The 12,321-nt window shown below is 40.6% G+C and overlaps 1 protein-coding gene across 1 annotated transcript; it reads right to left on the bottom strand.

Moving 5' to 3' along the window:
• Positions 1-5,948: 5,948 nt before the first annotated feature.
• LOC118889083 (zinc finger X-linked protein ZXDB-like) lies at positions 5,949-11,003 on the bottom strand. The gene has a single exon (XM_036840712.1). It carries the CDS (start codon positions 10,954-10,956, stop codon positions 8,473-8,475), a length of 2,484 nt encoding a protein of 827 aa, XP_036696607.1. The 5' UTR covers positions 10,957-11,003; the 3' UTR covers positions 5,949-8,472.
• Positions 11,004-12,321: the final 1,318 nt, after the last annotated feature.

The raw sequence follows: 12,321 nt of genomic DNA, 5'->3' as shown, positions 1-12,321 counted from the left end.
ACTGAATTCAACAATGCATCAATCTTGCAAAGTAAAATCAATAAAAATGAATTATCAATTTTAATGTCATGAATCAAATACTCACATTTAGTTTTAAAATACTTTTTCAACTATTTGGAGTAGAAATAGTTGAAAGCACCAAACACTAAAACGTCAAACTTGTAAAATAAACAGCATCTAATTTGACCATATTTTGGCATTTCAATAGGCAAGCCTAAATTAGGAAAACTTTTCTCTTCACTTCTTACTATCCTCATGGAATTTCTGAAAGCCAGATAGTATTAGATAGACAGATGACCAATGTTACAATAACATCTATTTGAAGGTTTTATATTGCTAACTGTAACTGGAAAATACTGGGCATGTTTTTAAATCGCCATTGTGGGGCTTCCCTGGTGGCGCAGTGGTTGAGAATCTGCCTGTTAATGCAGGGGACACGGGTTCGAGCCCTGGTCTGGGAAGATCCCACATGCCACGGAGCAGCTGGGCCCGTGAGCCACAACTACTGAGCCTGCGCGTCTGGAACCTGTGCCCCGCAACGGGAGGGGCCGCAATAGTGAAAGGCCCGCGCACCGCGATGAAGAGCGGTCCCCGCACCGCGATGAAGAGTGGCCCCCGCTTGCCGCAACTAGAGAAAGCCCTCGCACGAACCGAAGACCCAACACAGCCAAAAATAAATAATAAATAAATAAAGTAGCTATAAAATTAAAAAAAAAAATCGCCATTGTGCTTTTATACAGATGTTGTAGACCAGAGACACTTAGGAAAAGCCAAAACACTTGGCTATAGAGAAAACTTATCTTCTTTTTTTGTTGTTTAAATTTTATTTTCATTTCTGTTTTGGGGAAGAATCCTTAACAATTTGTGTAAATCCAGGTAACATTTTATCTTTGAGGAATTTTTTGCCCTAAAAGAATCTAAGGTGAAGGACAACCAGAATCACTTTGCAAACAAGACCCTATGCAGCAAGTCTTTACAATATTCAGTAGATTTGGTACATAGATTTAGTAGTGAAAAGGACTATCCAATGCTTACTATAGATCCAGAAAACAAACTGGTGGTTGCCAGAGGGGAGGCGGTTGGGGGAACAGGCGAAATGGGTGAAGGGGATTAAGAGGTACAAACTTCTAACTATAAGTCACGGGGATGTAATGCACAGCATAGCGAATATGGTCAATAATATTGTAACAACTTTGTATGGTGACAGATGATAACTAGACTTATTGTGGTAATCATTTCATAATGTATAAAAGTATCAAATCACTATGCCGCACACCTGAAACCAACATTATATTGTTATGTCAAATATAATTCGATAAAAATTAAATATAAAACAAATCAATTTTTTAAGGTCTCATCTAAAGAAAGACTCAGTGCTGTATATGGAGTCTTCTAAAAGCAGACTATAATATGCTGTAAAATGTACAAGATTAATCAGTAAGATTGATAAATACAAAGTCTGATTTAATAACAGAAATGAATCTCTTTTTTTCTCAATGAATTTGTCCTTCATTTCTTTCCATAAGCCCTCTCTGTTATTTAGGAAAGTAGTACATCTAGCCTAGGCTTATCCATTTTCAAGGTAGTCAAATTAATAAGGTTATAATTGCAAACACTTATTTAACAATGCTCCCAAGTCTTATTGCTTTCTAAGTACATAAACAATGACATACCCATGGGAAAGTGAATCTTCAAAGAAAAAAAAAATAGAAAAAAGTTTTACTTAATCAACATTTTGGAAAGTGAGGCAAAAATAATAAATATATGACATTTTTTTCTATTAGTATGTCATGGCATCTGACGACACTTCTTATTGATAGTATTGATAATTAACAAAAAAAAATAATTAGCTCTAAGAAGCACAGGAACATAAGGTGACTTTAAGGGGGAAAAATGTTGCATTTCTTTAGAAACACCAAGTGCTATGTTTGGCATTAATTAATTAATGCCAACATGAATCAGGAGGAAAAAATATCTGTCCAGTAGCACACATTCTAAAATTGGAACTAGCCTGGAATGAACTGCTGCTCTATTCACTGAGTCATTGCCTGAGGAATTTCCACTTCAGCTCTCTGTTTTGGCTAATTTCCCCACAAACAGATATGTGACCAGCTTCCTTCTTCCACATCCAGTGTAATGTAGTCTCACACTGCAGTTATATCCCTCCATTGTATTGTGTAAACAGGAAAGGGAAGTAGGTCCTGATAAAGATTAATAATTTCTTGGTTTCATTCCAAAGTGAGAATGCCTAGAGTTGAAATATCTTTGTTTTTGCTACCATTTGTAATTGCTTTGCGTCGTGGAAATGTAGTGTTGCTTGTCACTAAAGAGAGTTTTATTTTGCTATGGTGAACTTTGTTCCCCTTTCCAAATATGTTAAGCTACTTATATTTTATTCATATTCTTAAATTCTCGCTTGATGACTAACCTGACCCTCACCACATAATTGGTGAATTCTCAGGATTCACCATGCTAAATTACAGTTCTCAGTCCTAAATATCACATGAAATGTATATACTCTTCTTTTCAACTAGTGTATCTATATGAAATAGTTACATTCAAATTAAAGTCATTGTTTTTTTATTTCAGAAAATTAAAATTTGCTATTATGTCTAATATAAGGAAAGGAAATTTTATTTATCTTAATACCATTTATTTATATTCTATAGCTTTCTCTTTCAAAATAACATATTTATTTTATATGATTTACAAAAGATCACTTTCATATATAACACTACATCCAGGATTCCAATTTAGAATAAATAAAAATAAAGCATAATTTAAAAGTTATTTACCAAAGAATTTTGCGGTAATTATTTAAGCTACCACTCAAATTTTTGTTTAAATTTTAATTTAAGATAGTTTAATCTAACTGCTGTATGCCAGATTAAATTTTAGATTCTTAGAATTTTTGGAAATACCTTTGATAATCTGTGCATTGAATTTTTCCTTATCACGATTTTTAGTCCATACTCTATGAATGACAGCTGATATTTAATCCTTTATTATTCCAAAATGTAACCATTTAGAACTTGATTATATATTATTTTTCATTGCTTGAGTTTTTCTCTCTGTCTGGATAATAATGTTTGTGAGCATAACAACAGAAATTGTCAAATATGTGCTCAAAAATGTTTGTTTGAATGAATTGATAAAATATGCTTTTGTTTTAAACCTTATAGTATCTCACACAGAGTAGGCACTCAATAATTACTAGCTTCTTAATAAGCCGATAACAATACGAGATATTCCTAAGGGATTCATACTTTGTTAGTGTTCTTAAGAATCATTGTCTTGCTTTGTTTAAAACAATGAATTGTTTTCTGTAGGCCAAGTGTTTTTCAGGTCCATAAATGTCAGCAGAAAATTAGAATGAGATGAAGTCTTCTGTTGACAATGCAGGACAGCAAAATTCACCATCAAACAAAATGTAATTGTTAGGTAGTTATTTATGCTACTTATTTACTCTCTCACTCTTTCTTTGGACTCCATTCCTCCTGAGTTATCACCATTAGTGGTAAGGGTAACAAGAAAAAGGAGAAAATATGCTAAGATATGTAAATAAGAGAGGATGTGATCCCTGTGACTGAGTTCCCACACCACATTAGTTAGTCACAGAGGGGATTATGAGTAAGGAGACCCAAGGATCACATGGAAGTTATTTTTGGACGATTCTAGTCCTATCACTTCCAATCTGAGAAAAATACAGGTAAAATTCAATTTTGCAGAGTTTATATTGAGGAACTATTGAAATTAATGACTAAGCAGCATCTCCCAAATTCTGGAGAAATGATTTATTATATTACTAAGTACCACATAAAACATCCGTTGAATATCCATAGTAGGGAAGAGAGTAGTAGTAAGAAAGAACTGTCAGACAAAGGTGACATAGCTCATTTTGATGCAGTGTATTCTGGCAGGATATTGTATGAGGTTGAAGAGGCCTGTAAATACTCAAAGGCAAACAAGGGTACAAACGTTGAATATAAATCTGAGAATACATGAGGGAGCCAAGGGAGATGAAATGGCACTCACTGTCTAGTGGTGTGTATAATCCACAATATGTATAGTTTATTCAGGGATAACTGATTTATCACTTCCCAATAAATTAAACATGCCCTGAACTAATTATCTTTCAATATATATTCCTGAAAAGACTTCAATACCCAATCTCTTTTTCATGTTAATGAAATGTAATTTTTAGTTTAAAAAAAAAAATCCTTAGTCATTTCTGATCTTCCTTTTTCTCATGGATGTTTCATATATTCAGTGAGTCACCAAGTTATATTTGTTTCTCCAATTTAGAAACATCTCCAATCTGTCCTTTTCTGCCACAACCCTAGTCCAAGCCTTCATCACAGAACCCTGAAATTATTACAATAGACTCCTAAATGATTTTCCTATCATCTCCCCTCATCAAATTCACATTGTACATGTCTACTATATTAAACTTTCTATATATTCATCATTTGACTTCTCTTTTTAAATATCTTCACTGACTCTTAACCATGTCCAGAATAAAGTCCTATCCACTGTGACTGGTTTTCTTAGCTCTTCAGATTGGCTCCATATTGGCAGTCTAACCCTAACACTTAGCACTTATCAAACATGCGTCCTGCATTTAAGCTAGGTTGTCTTTCCGTGTTGTGTGGCCAATTCCATTTCAAATTCTTTCCTTGTGCTTTTTTTCCAGGCTGGAATTCACCTATTCTCTTATCTATGTAACTAAATCTAACCATCCATTAAAGCATAGCTACTGCCCCTCCTTTCCCTCCAAGCCATTAATTTAGTGTCTGAAAACATGCTTGCTGATATTGTTTAGATGTGAAATATTTAATTCCTATGTCCTCTCCAAAATTAAGAAGTAGCTCACATTTTATACCTCTAATCTACATCCCTAGTACTCTTCTACCTTGTATTTTTGTATATAGTCAGTAAATTAACTCGAAATATACAATGAGGTCCCTAGCTTAAAAATTGTTACCAAATCAAATCAGATTTGAAAAATATAAAAATTTCATTTGTAATGAGTGCTTTGCTTTTAATATTTAGTTGTGGTCTTACAAAGTGCTTGATAACCTGTTCTCTAAATGTGCAAAACACATTTCACTTTCTAAAAAATTGTTAAACAAATCTTTTGTTCAAGAGTGTAAATTACATAAATTTCAGCTCAGCCTTATATTTCAATTATCACTATTATCAATATTTTGAAAGAGCTGCATCTAAATTAGGTTTTATTATTACCGAATCATCAAATGGATCTGTTTGATATCAGTAATTACTAAGGGATTATGGATATTCCCAAAACTGGCAATTAATCAATGCTTTATCTGGAATCAAGGAATAGTCATAAATACCCTTCTCTTATTTTTCCTGGATGGGAATATGAAGTATTTAATCCAGAGAAAAATGACCCTCATATTCTATCAAGTTTCACTTCTACTACTCAAGCCTTTCAATTATGTAATACTATAATGAGACCAGGATAAAAATGCCAAAATAAACGTATTTTAACTCATGATGAATATGTTCAACAGAGTCCCATGGATGCAAACCTTCCTGCAAAGTATTTTGTTACTGGGGCTTTCCTGGTGGCTCAGTGGTTGAGAATCTGCCTGCCAATGCAGGGGACACGGGTTTGAGCCCTGGTCTGGGAAGATCCCACGTGCCGCGGAGCGGCTGGGCCCGAGAGCCACAATTACTGAGCCTGCGCGTCTGGAGCCTGTGCTCCACAACAAGAGAGGCCGCAGTAGTGAGAGGCCCGCGCACCGCGATGAAGAGTGGCCCCCGCTTGCCACAACTAGAGAAAGCCCTCGCACAGAAACGAAGACCCAACACAGCCATAAATAAATAAATAAATAAATAAATAAATAAATAAATAAAAGATAAAGGGGCCATGTTTATTAAAAAAAAAAAGTATTTTGTTACTGTGTTTTCAATTGGCAAAATTTTAATAAACCAAGGACTGAAGAAGCACAAAAAGCAAATGAGATAACATTAAATCATATCCCATTTTTGTAAATGGCAAATTTATGCCAACACTAACAAAAATGTAACCATTATGTTTGTACTGATACTTTTGACTGTAATTTCATGCTATTTTCACCATCATGTTGGAAAAATGGTATTGAATGAGAAATCTTTTGAACAAATTGACTGAAAGAAACCATGTGGGCCCATAAATAATTACAAGATTTTTATCTTCAAGAAAAGTAAAATCTGTCCTTTGACAATTCCACAGAATAGAACAAAAGCATATTTTATGATTGTTTTTAATGAGGGATTGAAGAAACAAAATGACAGGATTTTAAAATATTCTTATGGTTATATATATTAACAGATGCTTAAGACCTGCATGTTCACCTGGGATCTCTGCATTCCTATCTGTAGGAAAAGAAGAATAACTTATTTAAGAGGACTTAACTAATGACAACACATTTCTAAAATGGGCTTAAAAATCCTTCCAAAATGCTGAGGGAGAATTGTTAAATGGTAACAAACAATCACACTCTGACCATTTCTTTGGATTACAAATTTATGTATACTTTTTGCTTTTTCACTGAATGAGTACAACCAATTTAAAAATTAGACAGTACAGATGCATTTAAAAATGGCAAATTATAAAGTGCACTGCCAAAGTGCTATAATTGTTATCGACAAATGTACATACAAACAGTACTGGATTAGAATGTTTCACAGCAACTAATAGTGTTTGCTAGCAGAACTACATGTTGAAAAATTTTAGAAGAATAGAAGAACTACATGTCTCATAAAACCTTATATAAAACATTTCCATTATAATTTGATTCATATATAAACACACTGACCTCTAAATCCAGAAAATAATTTCTTAATGCACACTCAGACTTGCAGTAAATATTGGGACTGAAACATGGGCCATGTTCTGAATGGCTGAGAGATGGTGACCATGAAAAAGACTTACCTAATTAAAAAAAAAAAGAGATCATGGCAAGGAATGGAGTGGACATGCTAGAGAATAGGTTGGAGAGGGAGCAGAGCTGGCAGAAGATAAGAGACATATATTAATGTGGAATGGAACAAGTGGTTATAAACAAAAGTCATTATGAAACTCAGAAGAGTAGAATGAAAGTTGATGTGCATACACACACACACACACACACACACACACAATTAAGAGTTACTAAGCAAGAGTTAGGTAAATTTTAATATGTCTTATAGTTGAAATTTTGCCATAACTATCTCAAAATATTGTAAGGATCAAAATAACAGTTGTGAAAGTGCTACATAAACTGTAAAATGCTATACTCAAGTAAGACAGACAATATTTACTCAAAATGCAAAGTAAAACTCCCATTCCAACTCTGGGAGAAGGCAAACAATGAGCTCTCCAGGGCACAGAGGGGAGAAGAACCTTACTCTGGCCTAGTCCCAGATTTCCTTGGAACCACAGGCTCTCCGGTCACTCTATAGGATGGCTTTGAATGCAAGAGTAAAGACACTGTCCAGGTCTAATGGACAGGTTGGCAAAGTCACAGAATTGTGTGGAGAAAAATTCTTAATCTGTGGAAGAAAGAGATTCCCTTTTCTGTTTCTTAACCTGCATAAAGCATTACTGCCTGCACATGAACATGGTGTTAAATTATGCTAATTTCTTTGAGGAAGGGAATAAGAGGGGCAGGAAAGGTGTAAAAATTCACTAAAACATGCCAAAATACAAAACATTTTTCCCTCCATACCTAACTACTAGGATAGAAGATGTCTACAGTGCATCAGGTATGTGTAAATTACAATGACAGCTTTACACCTAGGGAACTGAGGGTTAGTGAGAGGAAATGACTTAATAAGGCCACTTATTCAACACCACAAAGTCATCAGTATTTCTGAGTCTGAGTCTAATCAAATTCCTGGAACTTTCCCCAACACAGCCTTCCATCAAAAAAAAAAAAAAAAAAAAGAGGCTACAAAGATAAATAGGTAAAAAGAACCAACCCAGATTTTCAGCTTTCTTCTTTTTAAAGCTCACCACAAGATTTTAGAAATATTTTAGCACTGCGTAAAATTTCCATTAAATTTTGAAAGTTAAACACCAGTTCCATGTTCTCAGATCATTAACTCTCAATGCATTTTTTGCTACATTAGGAGCACATGCAATTGTTAATCATTGTAAAAGGTCCTAAAATTTTCAAGAAAGAGCACAAAATGATGAAAATAGAGCTGAAATGACCTTAGAAACAATCTATTCAAACCACCACATTTTATAAATAAGGAAATTAAGGCTCAGATAGGATAAGTGACTTGCTCAGGGTCACACAACCTGTCAGTTCCAGACTCAAGATCAGAATTTAAATCTCCAAACTTGTAGTCCAGGGCTCTGTTCTTTTTCAAACCTATAAGAAATGACTGCATTTAAATATTTAGTCCAGAATACTCTTAAAATTGAGTGTCATCAATAAAAGTAAGCCATGTGGCAAGGAATGAATAGAGTTTAGTTCATACCAAAAATGAGCTGCCAGTCACTGTGATAAGATCTGTTTCTTTCTGAGACCCATGGTTTCCTGCTGGATTGGAGAATGCAAACTGGGTTTCTTCCTCCTGTCCAAAGAAGTCAGAGTCAGGGCGTACGTTCCATTCCGTTTTGGTTGGCGGCAGTAGTTCCGAGACACTGTTTTCACAAAGGGTGCTCGAAGGAGTCAGAGCATCTGTGTCTACTGTTAGCTTACTGCTGGGGGTCAAAGCTTGGGGCTCTTGACTCGAGGTTTTCATAGCCAAAGAGCTCAGAGATCCCAATGGCCCCGCACTTAGACTTGAGACATCATCCGTATCTAAGGGACTCTGCTGAAAACCAGCGGCTGTCGTTCCAAAGAAGAGTGAGGTATCCAGACTTTGAGGAAGGTCACTGCTGGCCATCAAGGCCTGAGGGTCCACAGCCTGCCCTAAGGAATTATTATTATTATTAGCAGGGCGGTTCCCTGCCAGAGTTGAGTTCACAGAAGCCACATCAATAGTCAAGATCCCAGAGTTCACCAATGCGGTGTCCAATACTGCAGCAGAACTATTACTGGGCACATCAGAGAAGAGAGACACAAGCTCTGCATCACCGAGGTCATTCTGCCCCTGGCTGGTAAGTTCACTGCTGGGCGTAAGAGAATTTGCAGCTTCTAGCTGAGCTAAGAGATCCTGGCGCAGGTTGTGCCTTTTGGCCATGTGGGTCTTCATGCTGTGCTTGGATGTGAAGAGTTTATTACAAGTGGAGACTGGGCATCGGATTTTACCAGTGTCCACATCCTGCAAGTGTTTCTTGGAGTGAATGTAGAGACTACTGCGAGCAGAGAACCTGGCACAGCAGCCTTCCACGGGGCACACAAAAGGCTTTGTGCCCAGGTGGGTTATGCTGTGGCCTTTCAGATGTTCGGCCCTCGTGAAAGATTTCCCACAGCCTTCTACAGGACACATGAACCTCCGGTCATCGTCGTGCTTCCTTTTGTGTCTTAGGAGTTTGGACATGCTGGTGAAGTTCCAGCCACAGCCCTCGAAGTCACAAAGGAATGGTCTCTCACCAGTGTGGCTCCGAAGGTGAATTTTCAACCTACAAGCCTTGTCGTACTGTTTGCTGCAGCCAGGAAAGGAGCAGGAAAAGAGTTCCTGTTCCCTGAAGTGGGCGCGGTTATGGGAAAACAGGGCACTCACTGTGATAAACGTCTTCTTGCAGCCCGAAAACGCGCACTGGTAGGGTCTCTCAGGCTCGAAGTGGCTGCGCTGGTGGGCGCTGAGTTTGGCCTGCGTGGGGAAGGTCTCCTCACACACCTCGCATTTGAATGAGTTCTCCTGCTCATGGCCCTTCATGTGCGCTTTGAGGTTATACACCGTGGTGAAGCTCTTGCCACAGCCCTCTGCCGGGCAGCCAAAGGGCCTCAGTTTGTCGTGTGACTGCAGGTGCCTCTTGAGCTTGTACGAGGTGGTGAAGGTCCAGCCACAACCGCCCAGGGGGCACTTGAAGGGCCGCTGGCCCTGGCTGCTGCTGTGCGTCAGCAGGTGCACCTTCAGCTGGTGCTTCTTGGCAAAGGTTTGTCCGCACTGCGCCTCAGGACACAGGTACAGCACCAGGCCCTGGCCCGGGCCTAGCGGCCCGCGGGGACTCTCAGCAGCAACCGGGCCCTCCCCCTCCTCCTCGGGCGCTGGGGTGGGCGCGGGTTCGGCCCGCTCGGCCAGCAGGAGGTCGGGCGGCAGTTCGGGACAGTCGCCAGGCTGCGCGGCGTGCGGGATCCCCGCTTGCGGGGCGATCAGACCGCCGGGCTGCGGGGCAGGGGCGACCCCAGGCGCCCAGGCTGGCGGCGGGGGCGTGGCCAGGGTGAGGACGCCGTTCTCGAAGCGCAACAGCAGGTTTTGGTTGTGAATGGTGACGGTGCCCGCGAAGGCCGCGGCGGGGCCCATGCCTGGGGCGGGGATCGGGGCCAGGGCCGGGACTGGGGCGCGGATAGCGGACAGGCAGCTGGGGCCCAGCGAAGGGCGGCCCTCGGGGTTCGCGCCGCTTTCGTGCCCCTGGAACCGTGGGCCCAGCCCGGCCTCCTCCCTCCATAGGGGCCCTGCGGCCTGGTCGGCGCCCGTGGAATCCACGTCTCCACCCACCGGGTCCAGCAGCACCAGGAAGAAGTCATCGCCATCGCCGCCGCCGCCGCCGCCGCCGCCGCCGCCGCCGCCGCCGCCGCCGCCGCCGCCGCCACGAGCGTGATCGGGCCTCGGCACCAACGGGCTAGGGCCCGGACCCGGGGAGGCCGCGCGGTCCTCCTCACGCTGCCGCCCGGGCCCGCCATCTTGGGGGCCCCGGAGCAGCAGGAGGCGGCGCGCGGGGGCCTGGCCGGCCCGCGGGTCAGGACCTCCGTGGATCCGGCCACCGCCCCCGGGGCTGCCAGCGCCGCCGCCCTGTCGCGACCCGCGAGCCGGGAGCAGCCTCGGGATTTCCATCTCCGCGTCCATGAGGCTCCGCTGGAACCAGAGTCGCGGAGGAGGCGCGACCCCGCCCCCTGCCGCGGGCCCGAACACGTTCCTGAAAGGAAAAAAAAAAAGTGCAATGCGCAGAAACTGGCCCTATCAGATATTAAAACGTGTTTAACGCCACCGTGATTTAAATATTCTGGTACTGGGTCTCTAGAACAGAATAGAAAGCCCAGGGGCAGAGCCTCGTATACATAATAAGTTCCACAATTAATATTAGTAGGAAATCAAGGAGGTCTTCCCAGATACAGGGGAAATGGTGCTGGAATGAATACCTTAGGTATCTATCTGCTAAATGCAACATAAATCGGTACCTCACTACCGATTTATGTACCAAAATAAGTACACCCCCAGCCCCTCCCAGTGCTAAACATGGTGGTTAGCACTTATCCTGTATTAAACATTGTTTACTGGGTGGCTGGCTGGATTAATGGATGACAGAAAATTCCTGAGAGAATACGCTATGTGTCAAGATTAAACAACCATAGTGCTAGCAATTCCTACTGAAAAGGTTGTCTTTTAAAAAAATTTCCTGGACAGCTTCCATATCCAGAACTGTCTTGAGCAATGTCTTCAGGAAAATTTGTCGCATTGTTAAATTTTTTGTCCTGCTGGTGCAGAGACTAGAATGAGTAAGAGGTGGGGCCAAAGCAGATTAACACTGTTCAGCCTAGAAATGCAAAGCCTGGAGGATGAAACAATTTATACTGAAATCTGAAGAACCCAACCTACTCCTGGGTTCTCCCTATAAGGTGCACAACCTAAACCAACTCTTTGCTCTTCCACCATTGGTTGCACCATGGTAAATTTTATGTCCAATCTCACAGCATGATGAGGACATTCCTCAGCTTACTCTAGATTCTCCAGCACATGGAGGTCTCTGGACAAGAGTACTAGTTAAATGTGATAAGGTTAAACCCTAAGTTACTGCAGTGGACTCTCCTGAGAACAAGGCACAGATGCCTTTTGCATGCCCAATAGCCCCAATGTGCCTGCTTGCATTTAAGTGTGGTGGCCTAGTCTCACTGTAATGGATTTGGCCTGTGATGCCTAATGATCTTATTAATGTTGATGGTGATCCTCCAATTTGTCTGTCATCAGTGAGTTGGGAATTGATATAAATACAGGGTGAATTAATCTGGCAAGAGAAAGGGTTAGAGTGATGACTAGATTATGGGATACCTATAGTTTAAGTAATCCCTTCTTTCCCCTCTTTTAATGATAATGGACACTTGCTGATCTCTTGATTAAAAGATCAAGTTTTTCATCCATAACAATTCAAACCTCATCAAAATTTCTACATCACATATTTTTCTTTCTATTACATTTTTTGGAGGAAATATTTTT

The sequence above is a fragment of the Balaenoptera musculus genome, chromosome X, assembly GCF_009873245.2.
Source record: "Balaenoptera musculus isolate JJ_BM4_2016_0621 chromosome X, mBalMus1.pri.v3, whole genome shotgun sequence".
Lineage (NCBI taxonomy): Eukaryota > Metazoa > Chordata > Mammalia > Artiodactyla > Balaenopteridae > Balaenoptera > Balaenoptera musculus.
Note: the sequence above shows the minus strand (reverse complement) of the source record. Positions and strands in the feature narration are given on the sequence as shown.

Excerpts from the sequence above, each read along its gene's own strand:
- LOC118889083 (XM_036840712.1), bottom strand. The coding sequence starts at position 10,956 with ATGGACGCGGAGATGGAAATCCCGAGGCTGCTCCCGGCTCGCGGGTCG.